At 39.7% G+C, this 24,471-nt stretch overlaps 2 protein-coding genes across 4 annotated transcripts in view; one reads left to right on the top strand and one right to left on the bottom strand.

The window, feature by feature from the left end:
- Dhc64C (dynein heavy chain, cytoplasmic) overlaps positions 1-3,512 on the bottom strand; it is a 353,617-nt gene extending 350,105 nt beyond the window's left edge. For both annotated transcript variants that reach the window (XM_067155359.2, XM_067155358.2), the window contains exons 1-2: positions 3,186-3,512; positions 2,933-3,032 (exon numbers count right to left, since the gene is read on the bottom strand). In XM_067155359.2, coding sequence (XP_067011460.2) covers positions 2,933-3,032; positions 3,186-3,432 — 347 coding nt within the window. In that variant the 5' untranslated portion in view covers positions 3,433-3,512. The remainder of the gene's footprint in view (positions 1-2,932; positions 3,033-3,185) is intronic.
- A 457-nt stretch (positions 3,513-3,969) lies between these two features.
- Positions 3,970-24,471, top strand: part of LOC136883465 (leucine-rich repeat-containing protein 58) — a 103,070-nt gene continuing 82,568 nt past the window's right edge. For both annotated transcript variants that reach the window (XM_068229684.1, XM_067155779.2), the window contains exons 1-2: positions 3,970-4,893; positions 19,803-20,019. In XM_068229684.1, the coding sequence (XP_068085785.1) occupies positions 4,400-4,893; positions 19,803-20,019 (711 nt within the window). In that variant the 5' untranslated portion in view covers positions 3,970-4,399. The remainder of the gene's footprint in view (positions 4,894-19,802; positions 20,020-24,471) is intronic.

Genomic DNA, 24,471 nt, shown 5'->3' with positions numbered 1-24,471 from the left:
ATTCCTATCCTCGCCGCAAGATGGGGCTTCATTCTATCTATCCCTGACCTGGTCACTGACTGGAAAACAGGTTGTAGGTTTTCAATGACTGAAATCTGTATTAATATAACGTAAACCAAGCGAGTTACGAGTGCGCAGCCGTGAGCTTATATTCGGGAAATAGTGGGTTCGAACCCCACTGTCGGCAGCACTGAAGATGGTTTTCCGTGTTTCCCCATTTTCACACCAGGTAAATGCTGGGACTGTACCTTAATTAAGGCCATGGCCACTTTCTTCCCACTCCTAGCACTTTCCTATCCCATCGTTGCCATAAGACCTATCTGTGTCGGTGCAACGTAAATCAACTTTAAATATTATGTAACCAGCAGATATCTAGGTTATGATAGCTGGGCAGTCAGTGAAAACGGCTGGGCGGTGCGTCCATTAGAAAGGTCCTAGGGAGAACACCGTGTCTCAGTATAATCTTTCTACACAAGTAAGAATACTTCTTGGGGCAGGTTGTCCCTTGCTAGCATAAAGGATCTCTCCTCTCTGCTACTTCAGGTAGGCCTATTGTAAAACATTTTTCTATTATTCCAAATATGGGGGATGGTTATAAAAGCGCGACAATTCTTTCTATCAAAGTAGGTCTTGATCGTAATTATTCCATTCTCATAGTGTGGCCAAACCATTTCACTCACGAATCTTCTAGAACATCAAGAACACACAGTTGCAGCCGAGTTACAGATTAATTTCTGATTTTTTCCCTTCTGTCTCTTGTATGCTTGACCCAAGGAACTTCATTTCCCTACTGGTGAGTGTCGCAGTTTCCAGTCTACAAGTCGGACTGGGTAGAAAGTAGATCTTACAAAGTGACTCTTAGGCTTCTGGGGAAAGCTAAAGTCCAATAATAGCTGGGAAGAACTGTAAAAGGCTGCAGTTCCTTTAAGCCTACTACTAATTCCACGTATAATTCTGCTATCAGCCAACAGAGCACTTCCCGAGGTATCTGAGGTGCTGAACCATTTCCATTTCGTGCTGTTCAAGTCTTGGCTTGATGTTTTTGCTTCCTCTCCCTATCATCAAGCATAATGTTTTGGTTTGACTGATTTTAAAACTAAACTTGTCAAATTCCTCTTTCCACTTAGTCATTATCATACCTCATCTTATCTCTCGCCTCATATCTGCAAAAACCCATGTATTTTGTATTTATTGCATTTCTCTTTGACTATCTTGATGATTTAATCTATAATGCTTATGAAGAGCAATGTGGACAAGCAGCTTCCCTGCTGCACTCCACATAGTCCAGAAAATTTATAATATTCCTTTTCAACAAAGAGAATAACACAAAATTTAAAAACAGAAATAATAGGTGAAAGAATGAAGAAAAGTTGGTAAAGAGTCAATACTTTGGCCCTCGCTACTATTTTCTACACACATACTCGCGGAATGACTGTAGTTAGTTTGTCTCTCGCAGATGATGTATTCGAGTGGTGCAAAAGGCTGCCAACCTAGGAACTATGGGGACAAGCAAAGGGGGTCTGGAGACGTAAGCCCCCAGCTCAGAAGCCACAAAGCGGCCTTAGCGCTCTAGCTTCCAGTGGAAAAAATGACTGGTCTGGACTGGTTAGGGTAGGGGGTGGACAGGACCATCGGTATGTATAGGTTAGGGTAGGGTCTGGAAAAGACCAGTGATTGGGAGACGAGCAAAGGGGTCTGTGGGCATAAGCCCCTAGGTTAGAAGCCGCAAAGCGGCCTTAGGCTCATGTGGAAATGGCGATTGATCTGGACTGGTTAAGAATAGGGCCTGGACAAGACCATTGGTCTACGCCCCCAGGTTAGAAGCCACGAAGCGGCCTTAGGCCTCTAGCTTCCTATGGTAAAGAAGATTGGTACCGACCTCTACATTAAGGTAAGTTTCATATAACATTATTGATGTTCTGTAATCTACATAGTTTCCTTTGTATGTTTCAATACTTGTACTTTTGGTACAAATATAGTAAAGGGGCCTCAAGGATTATTACATATAATATTACTTTAAATGCTGCTGTTCTCACCTTAAAATGATCGTGGAAGAGAGATGTGTTCAATACGCTTGCCAGGGACCAACCCACCCGGCCCTAGAAGTACATTTACTTTTATAACAAATTTTTAACAAAAATACTGTTTTAGATGCCGTACTCCATTGCTTACAAGTGTGATTGGTTCACATATGGAAGAGGATGACATCATCGACACCTAGGATCAGGTCGAGATTTTGTAACCAACCATTGCAGAAGAAAAAAATTATGAATAAAGGTCATTAGTTTTTACGTATTTTTGTACATCCAGGCCAATCTCTGTTGCGAGAACAGTGGCCCATCCAGGCCAATCTCTGTTGCGAGAACAGTGGCCCCAAGGGGCCACACTCCCTTCGAGAGGCTCTTTTCTAAAACCGTGGCACATACTGTCCACACGGCAAGAAAAAAAGTCATTTAGTAGTTGTAAAATGCAAGAAATACTGTAAAATATAAAGGGTCCCCAAACAACAGTTGGCAGCATTGTCTTTCCTTCTCGCTGCTCCCTCCCAGCGCTACTAGTACGACTGTCAAACTCGCGGTTTGAGGCCCCTTTACTATAGTTTTGCCAAAAAAAATATCCTGTCGAACTTGTGCAGCAAGAAACTAAGGGAAAATTGAAGGCTAACTGGTGAAAACTGCATGGTTGCTCTTAATGGTAAAAACTGCATGGTTGGGAGCCCTTAATGATACAAGAAGTACCCAGAGACATGGGTGAAGATAAATTAAGACCCTAGGGTTTTGTAAAAAGGAGAAAGGTGTAATCAGGAAACACAAAGAAGGAATGATTCTTAGGTTAACTAGGCCTACAGATTACTTTGATGGAGGTTGCATAGTCTTCACAGCTTGACCACAATAGGATACATAAAACAAAGAGGTTAATTACTTCAACGTACCTCATCATCTTGGGATTAGTAAAATGTACTTCGTTTGAGATGTAATATGTGATGGTATCCTTCTCATCTTCACCTTCGCCCGACTGGTCTCCATCTTCATCTGAAATTACAACATTCGAATTAGGTATTCAATTTTCAACAGAAACAAATTTTCCGAAGAACTATACATGAGATATGCGAGATTGAAAATACAACTTAGGTTAATTGTAACGTAACGGGTTCGGGATGAGTCATAACAGGTGAATCCACTTACCTTTAGCAGAACACCGTTGAATAACGAGACAGGATACTTGAGGATCACTGATGAACTTCTGTATGCAATCTTGATTATTTTTATCATTTAATGCCAAATTAAGAGCAGGGCATACACCTTCGTCATATTCAGGCAATAGTATTGTGACAGTTTTCTTTAAATACGACAGAAAAAACGAATAATCTACAACGGCTACATTTTCCGACACAGGGGCACTATCACCCCCTCCTTCTAAAGAGTCACCCATCTTGTGTTTCCATACACAACATTTATTAGAATGTTTAACAACTAACGTATATTTCTAACACAGTTTTAAAGAATCATGACTCATGACTGACCAAAGAGAATGTGACTGACTGCGCCTTCAATACCGCAATCCGGAACCGACAAGTCCGACAACCGACTTCCCCACCACTTCCCTGTAATATCGATTGGGTGTCTCGATGTAACGTCATCATCTACTGCAGCATGAATGTTCAGAAAGTTAGATTTACAATATAACTGCCTTACAAATAAATACAGCTTAAGATGAACTCTAAATAACGAAAAATTGTAACTAGAGATATAGAAACCATTAAATAATAACAATATTACAGTACCAAAGTAAATTTTGTCGTGTATTAGGACGTATCATTTCTATTACGTCACCACAGTTACTTTTTGCATTTATTGGCTACACTGAAGAAGGGTTTACGTCATATGTTAAAAAAAAAAACCAACGCAAATTTGCAATCATTCATGTATTCCTGTCTCCTGATCTCTCGTTCTATTCTATCTCGGGGTCTCGGTGACTTTCCTTTCAATGTCATCCAACAGGGAGAGTAATCTAGTCAAAGCGTTGCAGCGTGGGAAATGTTGCATGTCATCAGGGCAAAAGGGCGGCTGAAGAGATTAAGAAAAAAAAGAAAAATCACTTCCCCTTCCCTCAGTAGATGCTGTTTTCCCCTGCTAGTCCATCACAGCCAATAATTTCGTAACATGCATGATACGCTAAAATATGTACGATAAACACTGTACAAGGTCTCCCCAGCTGTAAATTGTTCAGTTCTTGCTTTTTTCTTTATCATAACAAAGTTACGATAAACATATCCATTTCAACGTTCTCACTGACAGTGCGTGTTATAAAATGTTATCGCCCAGGCTGTTGTAGTATAGTGCAGTGTAGTTCAGTAGTTTTCCTTGGAAGTGACTTCTCATACATAACGGCAATAGAAATGGAAATTTATACATCGGAGAGCAGTGACAGTGACAACCAATCATCGGAGAAAACTTTAGATTTTTCCTATTTAATGTTGGATACAAATACTTTAAGTAAGAATTTTGATCACATAGTTATCAATGAAAAACATACTTCGAGGGACACAGAGACTTTGTTATTGCATAACAACCAACTAGAAATGTTGCCGTTGAATATAAACATATTTAGCAACTTAAAAGTTCTGGATATAAGTTCAAATGGCTTAACTCATTTGCCTGAAGCACTTGCACAATGCCCCTTAACAGCCCTTGTTGCAAAAAATAACGTATTGGAAAATGAATCTTTTCCGAAATCATTTTCTTCTTTAAAAACTCTAAAGGAATTGAATCTCAGCGGCAATAGTCTCACTTTTTTCCCTCGACAGATATTAGAACTAGCCGCTCTCAAGTACTTGTATTTAGGAGGCAACAAGATTTGTGATATTCCAAAAGAAATATGGAAGATAAGGGGGTAAGAATCTACCGTTCTTACTTGCATGTGTTTTGTATTTTTTTAATATGAACTAATAAATTTGACTCGCTTCCATATTTGCTTAATTGAACAAAAAATAATTCAGTACGGTATATTTTATTTTCAATGTTATAACTCATTCAAGATGTGAATTTGTGATTAATATTAATGTATGGAAGCAGATTTTAATGATCTAAAAATAATCAAAATATTCAAGCAAATATGACCTAAGCAGCATTCAAACATGACCTTACAGATGAATTAATTTATGTATAAAAATTTGATTTTGCAGTAATTAATTCATTACTGGTTTATTATTTCTGTCATTTATCAGGAAGTTCTTTGTTCTACTTCGCCTTCAGCTAGAAATGTACCCTGAAAAGTGAAAGAAAAAAAAAAGAAAGAAAAAAGAAAACAATTAGTGAAAAAAGTACTTGGCTAGTCTCTAATCAGTAAATTATTTTAAAAAATGATAATAAAATGTCTGTACCTACAAGTTGGCAAACTGGAAGACTCTTTGGTTGACAGACAGGATCATTTTGTTCCTGGAGGAACTCCATGTGACATCGCATGATGTTATGGGAGCACATTTGAATAATACTATTTCATCCACAGGAAATTCTGGTTTGGAATCCTCAAATTTTGCTTAGTGTCCACAAAGAATATCACTAATCTTGCAAAGCTTACAATAACCTACATTGGACAACAGTGCCCTTTCCAAATTTGAACAAATTGTATCAGTCAATTCACCTTCTGCTCGCTGTAGATCATCCTCGGTTTGTTTTCCAGTTTCCATTGCATCACATTGTGAAATCCCTGCAGTTTCAAGACAAGTAATTGATGTTGATATTCTGCCAAAATTTGATGTTACTTATGTCAAGTTTCTGACCAGTCTCTTAGAAGAAATCAAATATTGCACAATTTTAATACATGATGAATCAGAAGGACCAAACCTTTGAATTACCTTCTCAGAGGAATTATTACAATCATACTGAGTAGCATCGGACTATATCCCCCAGCAAGTCAAGTTAGGTTGAGGAAGAAGAGGTAGAGCAGGTGCTGTTTCACCTTCTAACTTGGAAGTGGAGCTTTCAGGAACATTTTCTGCCAGTTAGAAATTTGCCTGTTTACATTGGGGTAGTTGTTTTGAACCTCTTTCACCACTATATGCAAACCATGCATGAGGCACATAACTTGGACCATTTTGGGGCAAAGTAATCTTTTCTCTACCTTGGTCATGTACGGAGTGGCTGGTTACAAGCAGTTGAATTGTTTTCCTCATTACACCATATGGTCAGTGTAGCTTCATAGCATCATCAAAGAGCACTGCAATGGCAGAATGATTTGCTTTCTCCAGAAATTTATGTGTTAGAAGAAACGCTTCACAAGACTGGTACTCTTTTATTACACCAATAATAACATTAGCTACATAAGTCCGATCTACATTGGTTGTTTCATTCATTGAAACATGTATCTTATTGTTGAGAAATGTAGATCTCATCTTTAACACATCTTCATAGCAAAAGGATATTGTACATGAGTTAATTTTTTGCAAATGTTGATTCATTAGGATTAGGAATTGGCTGATTGATGTACTTTCTTAAGAAAGATCTGTAGCTAGCTCTATTTACTTTTTTTTTTTAATAGGAATATTGGAAGTTAGTAACCATTATCATGCAATGATCTTTACAGAATCCTTGAGTATTATCTGACGAAACTGTATTTGAAGAAGCTCCCTAAAAAAGCACACCATCTGTTCTCCGCAGCAAAAAAATCTTGTTGAACACCTTCGATGCTCACTGGTATCACAGTGTTATTGCACATTAAAATGCTTTTGAGCTAATACCTTAACTTCACAGAGGTTTATTTAGGTATAAAATAACTTCATCACTACTAAAAATCTGCTGCCAAAATTCTTGAATGAATTGCCTCAGTTTTGCACTCTCTGAACACTTCCCTGAAGGCATGTTGAAATCACCCTGAAGGTTGCAATCTCAAACCAAGGGCAGTTGAAGGGTAGAAGGGAGTTTAGTTCAGTTGTCCTTGCTTTTCTAGGGGGAGAAAAAAAAAATCCTGGCAATGTCACCATTTATATAACTGTGAGATTAAGATGGCCCAAGCCAAGCTGCGTTACTGAAAATACTGTCTTTCACTGTCAAGGTTGAGCTCATTAGGAATTTCCAATAAGCCTCCATTGTCCATTCTTTCACTGCTACCTGCTAAAAATAAACTAAAGCTGAGAAATATTCCTTCCACAGAAAGACACCACCTTCCTGTTACAGTAGCAATAGGGCCTATATGAAAGTTTACCTCAGAAACTCACAAACTGATAATGTAAAATTCTGTGAAATATGACAAAAATATGACTTAGAGAGAATATCTGACAGATAGCTGCCCCTATCAGGGAATATAACCAATCGACCTCCTAATCAGTTCACAAAGAACAATATTTATGACGATGAATATTATATTTTTGCTATATTTTATTGCTCTCTTTCTAGCAAGCAGGTTATACCTGGTGTGGTTATCTGTTGGATATCCTGCTCTTTACTTGATTGAAATTTTAAGCATTTTCACAGTCATGTCATAGAATACAGGTAATGTCTGATAATTGATAACGAGTATTGTTTTAGTACCAAGTCTGCTATAAATGAATTTAGATGTTTTAATCTTCCTGTACTGTCAGTACTGTCATTTACTTCTTTCTATAAGCTAGAATTGTACGCTGGACAAAACTATCCCCGGTAGCACAGTTTGCAATATTAAAAAATGTGGGCATGGCAATTAATGTCAAACAATTTTGCATAATTTTTCACTAGCAAAACAGACTGAATGTCCTTTACATCTGATAGGGCTTGACATTACATAAACCATCTTCTTCATCGTAATTGTTCTCATCATCAACGCCATCAATTTCTGTTTTCTTTCATTGGAAGCGATGGGTAAGCTGGCCCCGTGGTTTTAGGATAGCATGCTTGCCTCTTACCCAGAGGCCCCAGGTTCAATTCCTGGCCAGGTCAGGTATTTTTACTTGGATCTGAGGGCCGGTTTGAGGTCCACTCAGCCTACGTGATTACAGTTGAGGAGCTATCTGATAGTGAGATGGTGGCCCCAGTCTAGGAAGCCAAGAACAATGGCCAAGAGGATTTGTCGTGCTGACCACATGACACCTCATAATCTGCAGGCCTTTGGGTTGAGCCGCAGTCACTTGGTAGGTCATGGCCCTTCGGGGCTGTTTTACTATGGGTTTTGGTTTTGGTGATGATGATGTTTGTTGTTTAAAGGGGCCTAACATCAAGGTCATCAGGCCATAATGGTACAAAATGAGATGAAATGAAATGACAACTTAAAAGTCCAAAATCCTCCACTGACCAGTATTCAAAGCATGAGGACGAAGAATGAATGGATGAACGGATATGAAATTAAAATGATCAGTGGATCTGTCCCACAGTGCCTCACATGCACAGAAGCTGGCACATAATAATAGTATTACTGACCAAGGGACTGCTTCTATAGCACGATGCTGAATCGATTATGCTTATAGTCGAAACGGGTCCAAATTCCAGGTCATCAGCCTCTCATAATGGTATTTATCGCTAGGAAAGTAGAACCATGCTATGTGTAATGTTGCGGTACTAATCAAAAGTAGCGGAGACTCGCGGTATTCCACACATTATGATACTATTCACAGGTAGTGTAATCCGCACATATAACACAGACCTATAGTGTTTCGCACATTGCGGCACTATTTGCAGGCAAAGCAAACCTATGGCGTTCTTCACATAAGTGGACCCACCGCAGGGACTCGTACTATCCTGTAGGAACTGAGCATAGGTAAGGCAGAACCATGGTGTCGCTAATCTCACTGTGTCGCTCATATAGGGGTATGTATCACAGGTACTGTAGGACCCACCTCCTGATTCACACACTGTCGCTACTAATCGCAAACCTATTGCGTACCTAACATAGTGGTACTACGAGCAAGTAAATGCAACCCATTGTGTTCCCTGCATGATGGTACTAATTACAAGTAGTTTCATGGTTCTAATTGGATCATCCCTTGGTCGCCCCTTTTAGTTGCCTCTTACGACAGGCAGGGGATACCGTAGGTGAATTCTTCATCTACCTCCCCCACCCAAAGGGGGCGTGTGTTTGGTCCGCGAAAGGTGTTTTATTTCCCTCAAGTCCGCCAGCAAGCTGGTTAGGACTCCCCTATCCGCCACCTGGGACGCGCCACGTGGGAGTATCACCTCTCCCCCTGCTACACCAGTGTAGCAGGTTCGTGGTTTTTGTTTTGGAGGTGATAGGTGATGAATTCTTCAATGTTGTGTAAAGCTACATCTGTTTCAGCTTCTAGATCTGTGGCCTCATAATCTTCTGCATTGACATTACCATAAGTACACTGATCAAGAGTTTGTTGTAGAACATCAGTATTTTCGTTCATAATAATTCCTTCATCACGGTGTGAGACAAACTTGACTTTGTGAAAACACCGTATTTGGTGACACTCATTTCACTGCTTCTGCGATCCATATTACAGCATCGAGAACAGAGACGGAGATTTTCTGGCCGAATGCTATCTCGGCTATCATAGATCCATTTGGAAAACACATGTTATGAAGGAAATTTACATATTTTTTTCATTGTAGAACAAAGTTTCTTTCTGTTTCCATGTGAGACAGGCAGGTTTTACTGTACCAAGGACAGATATGAACCATGTTGTTGTTTGAGTCATCAGTCCATACACTGGTTTGATGCAGCCCTCCATGTCACCCTATCCTGTGGTAACCTGTTCATTTCTACATAACTATTGCATCCTACATCTGCTCTGATCTGCTCGTCATATTCGTACCTTGGTCTACCCCTCCTATTCCTACCGCCTACACTTCATTCAAAAACCAACTGAACAAGTCCAGGGTGTCTTAAGATGTGTCCTATCATTCTGTCTCTTCTTCTAGTCAAATTCAGCCAAATCGATCTCGTTTCACCAATTTGATTAAGTACCTCTTCATTCATGATTCAATCTATCCATCTCGCCTTCAGCATTCTTTTGTAACACTACATTTCAAAAGCTTCTATTCTCTTTCTTTCTGAACTGGTTATTACTTTCATACAATGTTGCACTCCAGATGAAAGTCTTCAGAAACATCTTTCTAATTCCTATATCAATGTTTGAAATGAGCAAATTTCTTTCCTTAAGAAAGCTCTTCCTTGATTGTGCCAGTCTGCATTTTATGTCCTCCTTACTTCTGCCATCACTGGGCGAGTTGGCCGTGCGTGTAGAGGCGCGCGGCTGTGAGCTTGCATCCGGGAGATAGTAGGTTCGAATCCCACTATCGGCAGCCCTGAAAATGGTTTTCCGTGGTTTCCCATTTTCACACCAGGCAAATGCTGAGGCTGTGCCTTAATTAAGGCCACGGCCGCTTCCTTCCAACTCCTAGGGCTTTCCTATCCCATCGTCGCCATAAGACCTATCTGTGTCGGTGCGACGTAAAGCCCCTAGCAAAAAAAAAAAAAAAAACAACTTCTGCCGTCATTAGTTATTTTACTACTCAAGTAACAATATCCATCTACTTCCTTTAAGACTTTATTTCCTAATCTAATATTTCCCGCATCACCTGCCTTCATTCGACTGCACTCCTTTACTTTTGTTTTGGACTTATTTATTTTCATCGTGTACTCCTTACCCAAGATTTCGTCCATACTATTCAGCAGATCTTCTGCAGTCTCAAATAAAATAACAATATCATTGGCAAATCTCAAGGTTTTGATTTCCTCTCCTTGGATTGTGATTTCCTTTCCAAATTAGTCTTTGATTTCCTTTACTGCCTGTTCTAAGTAAACATTGAAAAGGAGGGGGAAAACTGCTGCCTTGCCTCACTCCTTTCTGGATTGCTGCTTCTTTTTCAAAGCCCTCGATTCCTAGCACTGCAGACTGATTTTTATACAGATTGTAGATAATTCTTCGTTCTCGGTACCTGATTCCGATCACCTTCAGAATCTCAAATAGCTTGGTCCAATCAACATTATCAAATGCCTTTTCATCATCTATGAACGCCATGTATGTGGGCTTGTCCTTCTTAATTCGATCCTCTAGGATCAGATGTAAAGTCAGGACAGCTTCACGTGTTCCTACATTTCTTCTGAAACCAAATTGATCTTCTCCCAACTCAGTTTCATCTTGTCTTTCCATTCTTCTGTAAATAATACATTTTAACATTTTGCGGACATGAGATACTAAACTAATGGTGCGGTAGTTTTCACACCTGTCAGCACCGGCATTCTTGGGAATAGGTGTAACAACATTCTGCCTAAAATCGAATGGCACTTTACTGTTTCATACATCTTACACACTAAATAGCTACACTGGTTTCTCCAAAAGCAGTCAGCAATTCGGAGGAAATGTCATCAATTCCAGGTGCCTTGTTTGTATTTAGGTCTCTCAAAGCTCTGTCAAATTCTGACATCAAAAATGGTTCTCCCATTTCATCAGCATCAACAGCCTCTTCTTGTTTCAGAACCATAACATCTACGTCTTTACCTTGATACAACTGTTGAATATGTTCCTGCCATCTTTCTACCTTGTTTTCTTTCCCTAGAAGTGGCTTTCCATCCAAGCTCTTATATTCATGCACCTACTTTTCCTTTCTCCAAAGGTTTCCTTGATTTTCCTGTATGCAGCATCTACCACTGTTCCTAGGACCATACATTCTTCAACATCCTTGCACTTCTCCTTCAGCCATTCTTCCTCAGCTGTCCTGCACTTTCTATCCACTTGATTCTTTAATCGCCTGTATTCCTTTCTGCCTTCTTCATTTTTTTGCATTCCCATGAACCTACTACGTTGGCATAGCAGGGGGAGAGGTGATACTCTCACGTGGCGCGTTCCAGGTGGTGGATAGCGGGGTCCTAACTGGCTTGCCGGCAGATTTGAGGGAAATAAAATACCTCTCGCGGACCAAACACACAACCCCTTGTGGGTGAGGGACGCAGACGAAGAATACAACCCCCCCCCCCCCGGTATCCCCTGCCTGTCGTAAGAGATAATTACCAAGGGATAATTGTCTTAGAACTATGAAATTACTTGTGATTAGTACCACCACGCGGGGAACACCATGGGTCGCTTTTAGTTGCGCGTAGTACCACTATGTTAGGTACCAAATAGGTTTGTGATTAGTAGCAACAGAGTGCGTTGCCAGCTTTTACAGTACCTGTGATTAGTACCACTTTAGGAACGACACCATGGGTGAGCGACACCATGGTTCTGGCTTGCCTATGATTAGTACCCACTATATGTGGAACACCACGGGATAGTGCGAGTCCCTGTGGTTAGTACATGTATGTGATGAACACCATAGTTTTGCATTGCCTGTAAATGGCGCCGCAATGTGCGAAACACCATAGGTGTGTATTACATGTGCGAATTTCATTACCTGTGAGTAATACCATAATGTGTGGAATACCGCAAGTCTACTCTACTTTTGATTAGTACCGCAACATGACGAATACCATGGTTCTACTTTCCTAGCGATAAGTACTTTTATGAGAGACCGGTGACTTGGATTTTGGACTCCTTTAGACTACAAGCGTCATCGATTCAGTGTTATACTATAGAAGCAGTCCCTTGATCAGTAATACTATTGTTTTATGTCAGTTTCTGTGAATGTGAGGCATTGCGGGTCGGATCCACTGATTGTTTTAAATTCATATCCATCCATTCATTCTTCGTCCTCACGGTTTGAATTCTGGTCAGTGGAGGATTCTGGACTTTTAATTTGTCATTACATTTCATCTCATTTCATACCATCAGGGGCCAATGACCTAGATGTTAGGCCCCTTTAAACAACAATCATCATCATCATCATTTTTTGCATTCTTGAACTTTCGTCGTTCATCAATCAGCTCTAGTATCTCCTGAGTTATCCATTGTTTCTTAGTTGATCTTTCCTTTCTTTCTAACATTTTTTCAGCAGCCCTAGAGATCTCATTCTTCACGACTGTCTATTCTTCTTCTCTTGTGTTTCCTTCAGCCTTTTCATTTAGTTTTCGTGCAACATGTTCCTTGAAACAGTCCCTCACACTCTTTTTTCTCAACTTGTCTAGATCCCATCTCCTTGCATTCCTTACTTTCTTCAATTTCTTCAGCTTCAGATAGCATTTCATAACCAGCAAGTTGTGGAGAGTCCATGTCTGTTCCTGGGAAAATGTTGCAATCCAACATCTGGTTTCTGAATCTCTGCCTAATCATAGTGAAGTCTATTTGATACCTTCCAGTGTCTCCAGGTCTCGTCCACATATACAGCCGTCCTTTGTGGTGTTTGAAGCAAGTATTAGCAAGGACTAAATTGTGATAAGTGCGGAATTCAACCAGCCAACTTCATTTTTCGTTCCTCTGTCCCAATCTGAATTCTCCTACTGTATTTCCTTCTCCTCCTTGGCCTACCACTGCATTCTAGTCTCCCATTACAATTATATTCTCGTTACCTTTTACATATTGTATTCAATCTTCTATCTCTTCATATATTCTTTAGATTTCCTTGTTATCCGCTGAACTAGTAGGATATGACCTGCACTATTTTGGTGGGCATTGGTTTGGTGTCTATCTTGATCACAATAATTCTTTCACTATGCTGGTTCTAGTAGCTTACCTGCTGCCCTATTTTCTTATTCATTATTAAACCAAATCTTGCATTTCCCCTGTTTGATTTTTTGTTGATAATCCTGTAGTCGCCTGACCAAAAATCCTGTTCTTCCTGCCAACGTACTTTACTTACACTAACTACATCAAACTTTAGTCTATCCATCTCCCTTTTCAGATTCTCTAACCTAACACAATGATTCAAACTTCTATAATTCCACACTCCGACTCGCAGAATGTCAGTGTCCATCTTCCTGATGATTGCCCCCTGTTGTGTCGTCCCCACCTGAAGATCCGAATGGGGGACTAGTTTACCTACGGAATATTTTACCCGGGAGGAAGCCATCATCAGTACATCATTCATACAGAGAGAGCTGCATGTCCTCGGGAGTTAGTTACAGCTGTAGTTTCCCATTGTTTTCAGCCGTGTAGCAGTATCAACACAGCTAAGCCATGTTGAGTATTATTAGAAGGCCATGTCAGTCAATCATCTAGACTTTCGCCCTTGCAGTTTCTGAAAGGTTGATACCCCCCTTTCGATGATCCATTTGTTAGTCTGGTCTCTCAACAGATACCAATCCGATATGGTTGCACCTGCAGCTCGGCTATCTGCTTCATTGGGACATGCAAGCCTCCCCACCGCGGCAGGTTCACATGGTTCGCAGGGGTGGATATTAACCATGTTGAACAGAAATGGAATAATTTTAAGAGTACATTTGTAAAGTGTGCAGAGGAAACCTGTGGCAGAACATCAGGAAAGGTAAGAGGGAAAGAGACAACATGGTGGAATGAAGTGTGAAAGATAAAGTAAAGGCAAAGAAGAAAACTTGGAAGGAATGGAAAACTTAAAAGACTGAAGAGAGCAGAGCCAGATACATGGAAGCGAAAAGAGTTTGCAAAACAGTAGAGATTTATCTCCCGTATGCAGTTATCAGACTGTGCCTCTTATAAGGGCTTCTGATAAGTTCACCTGCATACACCCCAGCGACAGTGGGTAGGGTCTGACACATCCCACTCTGATGAGTCTAGTGTCAGACTTAAGACGAAACGCTGGTTAATAGAGCAAACGCCTGAAAAGCCTTACATCTGATACGTTTTTGACATTTTTAAAACAGTAGTAGCCGAAGAAAAGTTGGGGATCATTCACCCGGGAAGTATAGGAAGATTTGAACTGTGGGAAAAAATTATATTATTTGGAATTATAAGAAACTGTAGGAATGAGCACACTGACCCGGTGTGTAACATCTGGTATGGGTCCCAGCTCAGGGTTACGAGTGAAGACCTCAACGGCATCTACGGCGGAGAAGATGGACTTCGGTGTGGTGGAAAGGGCATACCCATAGCGTCTGTACTCCAGAGGAGCGGCTACGAAAGGCATTTGTCTCCATGTTAGGGGCGGCCTAATTTTGAACCTGGCAGTAGGTATTAAATGTCTTTGAGTGTGGCGAGCCCATCGTAACAATAGCCTATATGGACAGAGCAGATATGGTGCTTCGGAAAAGGTTAGGGCGTCCCCTGCTAAAAGCGACGCGCAGCTCTTCAGGTGCTGGGGGAACTGTGAAAAATGGGCAACCAGCACCAAACTACATCAAAATTGCAACAGTAAATGTACTGACACTGACGGGAAAGACAGAAGAACTGGTTGTCTTCATGATAGAGAAAGATATAGCCATACTTGGACTGTGCGAGACCAAGAAGAGGGGTACAGGGGAGATCCCTCTGAGAGAAGGATACAGGCTGTATTACAGCGGAGGACCTGAAGCAAAAAATGGAGTGGCCATCATACTTAGAAGAGAAATCCAAGAATATGTGGAATATACGAAGTACATCAGCGATAGGATGATGATGATGATGATGATGATGATGAGACTCCAGTTTGAAAATGGCGTGAAAGATCTATTTCAGTTGTATGCCCCACAAACTGGTTGCATTGATGAACATCTAGAGGACTTCTTAGAGGAAGTGGAGAGACAGATAGAAAATAAGGAAGTACTATTGATGGGAGATCTAAATGCACAAGTTGAAATGGAAAGGCAAGGAAAGGAAGATGTTGTAGGGCCCTTTGGATATGGAAATGTAAATCCAGAAGGTGAGTTGTTGGTGGATTTTTGCATGAGGAATCAAATGATTGTTGGAAACACCTGGTTTAGGATGAAGAACAGTCAGAAGATTACAAGGTATGGTTGGGGAGACAGACGAACAAAGACCATGATTGATTATATAATCATAGAGAAAGAACACCGAAAGAACCTTGTAGATGTAACAGCCATGCCTGAAGAAGCCTTTGGTGGAGATCATAGAGTTGTGATAGGAAAATTGAAAGTTGGAGAGATTGAAAAACCCCAGTTAAGAAGAGAGAAAAGAATTAAAGTATGGAAGTTGAAGGAGAAAAGCATACAAGAAGAATTTCAAAGGGAAATAATACCCTTGGTACCCAGGACAGAGGTGGGGAATGTTGAAGAGGAATGGAAAAGATTTAAGGAAGCACTGGTTGGATGTGCAGAAAAGGTGTGTGGTAGAACATCAGGAAAGTGAAAGACAAAGAAACATACTGCTGGAATGATAGGGTGAAGAAAAAGAAAATGGCATGGAAAGCATGGAAAACATCTAAGACTGAAGAAAGTAGAAGAAAATATGTGGAGGCAAAGAATTTGGCCAAGAAAGTAGTGGAGGAAGAAAAGAGGAAAAGCTGGGCCTTATTCACACAGAAATTAAGAGATGATTTGCAGGGCAGCAAGAAATTACTGTATGGTATCTTAAGAAACAAAAAGAGAGATCAAGTAAACACCAGATTTGTGAAGGATGGTGGTGGCATAATTTTAACAAAGCCAGAAGAAATAAGAAATAGATGAAGAGAGTATTTTCAGAAGCTGCTGAACATAAGAACGGATGACAGTCATTCAACGACCAGGAAAGGCAATTAGTTGATGAAGAAATGGATAAAGAAATTACAATGAATGAAATTGAAATGGCAGTGAGAAAGGTGAAGAATGGAAAAACTGCTGGAATAGATGAAATTTCAGTGGAGATGATAAAGGCAGCTGGAGCTGTAGGCCTGCAGTGGACATATCGGGTTCTCAGGAATGTCTGGGAAAATAAGAAGGTCCCTGAGGATTGGCAAAAAGGAATAATCATCCCAATTTTCAAGAAAGGTGATAAGAAAGTTTTGAAGAACTACAGGGGAATTACTCTAATATCCCATGTTGCTAAGATAATGGAAAGGATACTGGAAAGTAGAATAAGGTTGAGGGTTGAGAATCAGATACAGGAAAATCAGTTTGGTTGCAGAAGTGGAAGGTCAACAATAGAGCCCATTTTCATTATGAGACAACTAATGGAAAAGCATTGGGAGTACGGGAATGATATGGTGATGACATTCATTGACATTGAAAAGGCATATGACAGTGTCCCCAGGACGAAAGTTTGGGGCAGTCTGGTGCAAAAAGGAATTGGACAGGGATTAATAAAAATTATCATGGCGTTGTATAAGGAATGTTGTAGTTGCGTGCAAACACAAGTTGGCAGGACAAGTTGGTTCAAAATAACTACTGGGCTGAGACAGGGAAGTGCTCTATCACCAATCCTGTTTACAATAGTAATGGATGACATCATGAGAACAGCAAAAGCAGCATATGGAGGAAGAGAAATGAACATGATGTTATTTGCAGATGATATTGTGATTTGGGGAGAAGACGACAGGAAGGTTCAAGAACAGTTGAATGTGGTGAATGGGAAGATCGAAGAATGTGGATTGAAAATAAGTGTAGAAAAGAGTAAAACTCTTGTTATGACTAGAGGGGAGAAAGAAGGGAAAGGTCAGATTAGACTTGCAGACAAGCCCCTGGAAGTAGTGGAAACGTTTAAATACCTGGGGAGTGAATTAATGGAGAATGCTCGACTGGATGCTGAGATTAGTAAAAGGATTCAAGCTGGAAGTTGTTTCTATCATAGTGTAAGAAACATGTTATGGGACAAAGATGTGTCAACGGAAGTAAAGGATACTATGTACAAGATGTATTACGTACCCACAACAACTTACGGAGCAGAAACTTGGACAATGACAAAGAAGGATGAGAGTCAAATACAGGCAGCCGAAATGAAGTTCTTGAGGAGTGTATGATACAGAAGAGTAGAAGAGACAAAATAAGGAATGAGAAAATCCGGGAAGAAATTGGAGTGGAAAAATTGAATGATAGAATAGAGAAGAGCCGACTAAGATGGTTTGGGCACATAAAGCGAATGAGCGACGAAAAAATGCCAAAAAAGGTGATGGAAATGCAAATCCAAGGAAGGAGAGTCCGTGGACGACCACGATTGAGATGGAAGGATACCATCCAACGCAGCTTTATAGAAAGAAACCTGGACTGGGACACAGTGTTGGAGGAGGAGTGGTGAAAAGACCGAAGAAAGTGGAGAGGAACCACATTTGCCCCTACCCGGCTACAGTTGGATAAAGGGAAATTATGATGATGATGATGATGATGATGATGTAGGAATGAAACGGTGAACACAGGATTTGTGAAGAATAAAGAAGTAATACTGACAAAACCAGAAGAGGTAATGAACAGATAGAAAGAATATTTCAGCCAACTGCTGAATGTGAGGAACCGGACATGTGGAGAAGGTATCCAGGCAGCAGGAATAGAAGAAGTAACAGAGAAGGAATCGGACATTAAAATGACAAATAGGTGGAAAAAAATATGAAGATGGGAATATATGAAGTAGCCATAGAAATGATCAAGGCTGCAGGACCAATGGGACTCCATGGGACTTACAGAATACTCAAGTGTGTATGGAGAGAAGAAAAAGTGAACAAGAATTGGGAAAAGGGGGGTTATAATACCGATATTCAAGAAAGGACATGAGAAGATGTGCATTAACTGCTGAGGAATCACCATATTCTCCCATGTTGCCAAGATAATGGAAAGGATATTGAAAAGAAGAATTAGAGAAAAGTTGGAAGTCAGTTACCAGAGGAACAATTTGGATGCAGAAGTTGAAGGTCAGTATTTTCATTCTGAGACAGATCATGGAAGAGAGCTGGGAATATGGGAAGGAAATAGTAATGACTTTTATAGAATTAAAAAAAAAAGGCATACGACAGTATCCCTAGATCAAAATTTTTGGAAAGCCTGGCCGTTACTGAAAAGACAGATGACAGGGAAGATAGGAAAAGGAAGACCAAGATTATGATGGATGGACTCTGTGAAGAAGAATAGAACAACGGAACCTGGAATGGAACACAAGTGTTGGATAATAAATGGTGGAGAGATGGGACAAAGTGGAAAGGAACCATATTTGACCCCTCCCAATGTTAGCTGGAGAAGGGATGATGATGTATGAATTCAATGGTGCTACCTGTCATTTCTCAAGTAGACCTAGAAAACATTTTGAGAGGCCCCAGCTGCCTTTCTGTATTATGTATAACATGCCTTGTTGTTGAAATGCTTTTTTTGCAGTTGAATAAGGAAGTTGTCTTAGTCCTGTTACATTTCAAACCCATTCTGTCCTACCCACAGGGGTCTAGACACTAGTGCTACAATTATTGTTGTACATTGCTTGCACATGTTTGATAATATGTTTAAATGCTTTCTGCTTCATGATTTCCCAAGCCTTTGCTTCGGGGATGCAATCGTATGCCCTTTTTTAAATCAAGGAATGTCATCACCACTTCCTTTTCAAGTCTTGTTGCTTTCTTATTAGCTGTTTCATACTGAAGATAGGCTGTGGTATTGATCTTCCATTTCTAAAGCAATATTGGACTTCTATTAATTGTTCTTTTTTGGTTATCATTGAGATAGGGTCACCACTGCAACCACTGCATTTTACAACTGTTACCAACAGTTGGTCAGGACACTCCTAACATGGAGTAGAGACGCTTCTTGCAACCACCCTTAATCTAGGAATCTAGGTGCTTGGTGGGTTCCAGTGTCACTTCCTCCATGGGGGTCCTCTTCCCAGCTTAGTGAACTCATCTGCTGGAAGGTGTTGGTCTCCTTCGGGGTTCGGTTTATTTACACTCAATGTTGAGATGCTGGCTGTATGATCTACACCGTGGTCATAATGGGGTAACTGACCAGGCAGTCTTTCCTAGCATCTCCTCCTCAAATCACTATAATCTTCAAATTTTTAGTCAAATAACCGCCACATTTTTCACCGTTCGTAAGGCTGATAGTAACAAAACTGACCAGTAAACATATACAATATATTTTCTATTTTTATACTTATGTAATGTACATGTAATTAAAACTCTCTTTTCTGTACTTTGCAGCCTACAGATCCTGTACATGGGAGGCAACAGACTAATGGAAGTTCCTACATCTCTTGGTCAGCTTACTAACTTGCACGCTCTTGTATTAAGTGATAACATGTTAGAGAGTCTACCAGCAGCGATCGCAAATCTAAGAAATCTAAAGTCTCTGCTCCTTCACAAAAACAGACTGAGGACTCTGCCACCTGAAATAGTTGGTCTAAAATGTCTTGCAGAGGTGAATATTCTTTTATTCTCATTTACCATAAATTTTTAAAAATTATTAGATTTAAGCTATTAGTTACATTTGATAAAAGTAAATATTCTTACAGCCAATCAGTACTATTTAATACTATTTATTTAAGCATACATGTTTCACCTTGTTTAAATGTTTCTTCAGTGCTTAATTCTTGTGATCAACACCATAAATAACTTATACATGAACATAGTTCTATCATCATACATTTAAATTAAATTTCCAGTGAAAAGCTATTCTGATTAGAAGTTATTAAATCAAAATTGAATATAAACTTTAAAAATTAAACTTAAAGAACTTAAAGACAAAAATAAGAAACTGAAGACTTTTGTCTTACAGTTTCTCAATCCAAAATAACATATATTTACTATATATTACTTATGTTGACATCAGTATAGAATTAATTCATGTGGTTTTATCAACAATGTATTATTGGAGACTTAAAGTGATTGTTTGTAATGTATTCTTGGCTGGAATTTGTTTTGTGATTTAAGGCAATTGGTTAAATGTCCATCAGACATGATTGGTACTGAATTACAAATGTGTTTCAATGGTGGAGTTTCAGTCAGTAAGTCTTGTTGTAAGACAGAAGTCTGATTTAAATATTATAATTATAGATTATTAAATGGGAATGTGTGTGAGACACAAAGTTCAAAAAGAGATGGTAGTATGTGTAACTCATCAAAATGTATACAGAATTAAGTGGTTAATATCAAGTATGAATGACTTAGTGCGATCTCTAAATATTACACCATAGACCTACTTGACACAAAATCTTAACTTCTTGTGAACTGAAGTTTGCAGTATGTTTTGAATCACAATTTAGTTCATTTTCACTATTATGCTGCTGCATAATGTACATTTTAAGAAACTACACCAGTAACAGTATGGTCTTAAACAAAGAATGAGGATTGAATCTCTCCACATGTCACAATCATCATAAAAAATGAAAACGATTATGACAGTGCTGATAGCTTGATAAACTTATTAAAATTACAACAGTCTGTATCAGCACACATTAACCCTCTAAGCGCCAACGTCCCTTTGAAAGCCTGTTTGGTTTCCATCTGAAAAATGCCAACGTCCTTTCAAAAGGACGTTCAGTATTTATTTTTTATTATTAAAAGTAACAGTCGTTTCCTTTCAGAATTTCCAAATATAGTTAAAGACTTACTATGTTTGCAATAAACAGCCTCTTTTATTTTCAAGGCCATTGTTTCAGTATGTCACTCCAATCAGCAGGCATATTTATCGACGCGCTTTACTTGGCGCGGCAACAACACTAGAAGTCTCGCTGTCCGCTAGTTGCTCTTGATATTTTACTTGTTCATTTATTGCTGTGAAAATGATTGTATATCCACTGTCCTTGACAAAACATAAGTGTGTTTATTATAATTATTTTTTATTTTATTTTTTTAATACATCGAGTTGAGCCTCTATGGACTGCGTGGTAACAAACAACTTCATTTCAGTGTCTAGGTCTTGTTCTTGTTCCGGCTTTGACTTCCTGCCAGTATCTTCTGAGCTCAGCGACGAGTGCCTGTTTATGCTCATCAGACAAAGGTCCTTTCCGTCTTCTGGAAATTGATGCCATTTGGAAACCTTGATAGTTGTTCACCAATCTTCTGAATGCGTTCCTGTCATGAATTTCTTGGTCTGAAATATCAATCTGCCTCAGATCTTTTTCGCATTCCTGGAACCATCTCGGCCTTGTTGCCTTAGATTGAATAAAATTCCATAGTCTTTTTGTTAGCTGATCATCAGTCATCCTCAAGAGATGACCGTAAAATAATAGCCGTCTCTTCTTAATTGACACTGTGAGAGGTTCTGTCTTGCTGTACAAATCCTCATTTGGTCTCATTCGCCACTGTCCATCAACCCACCTATTACCTAGAATTTTTCTTAGTATCCTGCGCTCTCTTTTCTCCAGCCGGTCAGCTTGACCTTTACAACTTAAGGTCAAAGTTTCAGACGCATATAATCCCTCAGGTTTTACAACTGTGTTATAGTGTCGGAACTTGGCCCCTATACTCATAGACTTTTTATTATCGATATTCTTTGTCATTTGGTATGCCTGGTCTAACTTCCTCATCCTGACATTGATTGCTTCCTATTCTAATCCATTCTGCTGGATGACTTCACCAACTCGACCGATTTTTCCAAGATTAGTGATCATCCATTCAGGTCCATCACAGATGTTTGTCATATATTTTGTCTTCGGAATAGGAATCTAGAGTCCTACCTTTTCAGCAACTTCTGACAGCCTATTGATCTTGTTGACCGCTGAATCTATGTTGTTAGCAAAAATAGCCAGATCGTCCGCAAAGGCCAGGCAGTCAACGTACACCCCTTTGTGCTTAGGACCAAGTCTGAACTGATCTTCCTTTGTTTCTTCTTGGTCTAACAACTTCCTCCACTCTTGAATGATTTTTTCCAAAACACAGTTGAAGAAGAGTGAGGATAGTCCATCTCCCTGTCTGACACCCGCTCTGATTGTAAACGGTTCTGAGATCTCACCCATAAATTTTACTTTCGACACTGTGTTGGTTAGAGTTTGTTTGATCAAATTTCTTGACGTATCGTCCACTCCAAACTCTTCCAAAATATTCATTAATGACTCGCGGTCAATGGAGTCATATGCTTTCTGAAAGTCAACAAACACAACCACGTAACTGTGTCCTCCTGTCTTCTTGTACCTGATGATGCTCTTTAGGTTAAATATCTGTTCTGGGCACGAACGGCTTTTTCTGAAGCCAACCTGATATTCCCCAATCTGTTGGTCAAGGTGAGCTTCTATTCTGTTCTGAACTGCTTTGGAGAAAATCTTATAGGGAACAGATACTAATGAGATGCCCCTGTAGTTGTTGACATTCTTTTTATCACCTTTCTTGTGCAAAGGGTGGATTAGTGCTGACAGCCATTCAGTTGGTATCACCCCAGTTCTCCAGATATCTTCAAAAAGCTTGACTAGTACATCTAGAGTTTCATCATTTGCCAGCTTCAGTAGTTCTGCCACTATCGAATCTTCACCAGCTGCCTTATTATTCTTTAAGCTGTTTATAATCTGTTTGATCTCCTCTTTACAAGGAGGGGTTGAGTTGGGTAGTTTGTGGATCGGGTCGCACACAGGGAATCTTTCTTTTGATTCATCACAATTAAGAAGGTTTTCAAAGTACCGAGATATGATCATACAGTTTTCTTTGTTGGTCAAGCCCAGCTTTCCATTTTCATCTCTAAAACAAAGGCTGGGGGCTTGGTACCCTCTCAGATTAGTCTTGAATGTTTGATAGAAGTCTCTGGAATTGTTTTTCCGGAAATCCTGATCGATCTGTTCTAACTGCTGTTTCTCATATAGTCGCTTGGCCCTTCGGAAAGTTCTGGCTGCTTCTTTTCGAGCTTCACGGAACACATCGAAATCTTCAGACCTTCGGGTCGAGTTCCACTTTTTCCAGGCATTTGTTCTTTGGGTCAGCACTTCATCACACACCTCATTCCACCACCTATTCTTTCTCTTCTTAGTTGTCAGGATTGCAGTATTAGCTGCTTGTTGGATCTTGGAGGCGATGTTCGTCCATTCATGAGATTCAAATGTCAGTTGCTGGTGGTATTGTTCTAAGACATTTTGATTGATTTTTAACTTTCCAATGTCATATTTATAAATTTTGTTTCTTGGTTTCAGGGCCTTATTGAGAGGAATGAAGTTAATTTTGATCTTGGAGAGGTAATGATCTGAATCAAACTGGGCACCTCTCTGCACTTTAACGTTCATTATTTCCTTAATCGCTCTCCTGGATATTGCTACATGATCAATCTGTTTCTCTCCACACACATTGCCTGGTGATCGCCAAGTTTTTTGTTTGCTTGGTTTGTGTTTGTAGAATGTTGACATTATCTGAAGATTGAAGGTACGACATAGATTAACAAGTCTTATACCATTTCTATTAGTCATTTTGTGAGCAGGATAGTTTCCAGTTGTTGATATGAATTGTGGTTCTATTCCCAGCTGAGCGTTAAAGTCGCCTATTAAGATCTTGACGTTCTTAGATGGTATTTTCTCCAACTGTTCTTCAAGAAGGTCCCAAAACTGTTCGACTTTCTCAGGATTACGTCTGTTGTCCTCATTGATCTGTGCATGCACATTGATCAGTGTGTATCCTTTGTTACCGCAGCTGAGAGTTAGAATGGAAAGTCTCTCAGAGGGGCTGAAGAAGTCCACAATTGAACTAAGAACCTTCTTATGAACAACAAAAGCTGTGCCAAGTAAAGGCATGTTCTTACCTATTTTCATAGCCCTTTTGCCTTTATAAATCCTATACCCCTCAATGTCCATTATGTCTTCATCTAGATATCTTGTTTCTTGGATGGCTAAGATGGTTATGTTGTGTTTGTCCATCATCATCGTCAATTCTTTGTGTTTTCCCACTTTCAGTAGTG

The sequence above is a fragment of the Anabrus simplex genome, chromosome 11 (genome assembly GCF_040414725.1).
Source record: "Anabrus simplex isolate iqAnaSimp1 chromosome 11, ASM4041472v1, whole genome shotgun sequence".
Lineage (NCBI taxonomy): Eukaryota > Metazoa > Arthropoda > Insecta > Orthoptera > Tettigoniidae > Anabrus > Anabrus simplex.
This window is presented reverse-complemented; position numbering and strand designations above follow the sequence as displayed.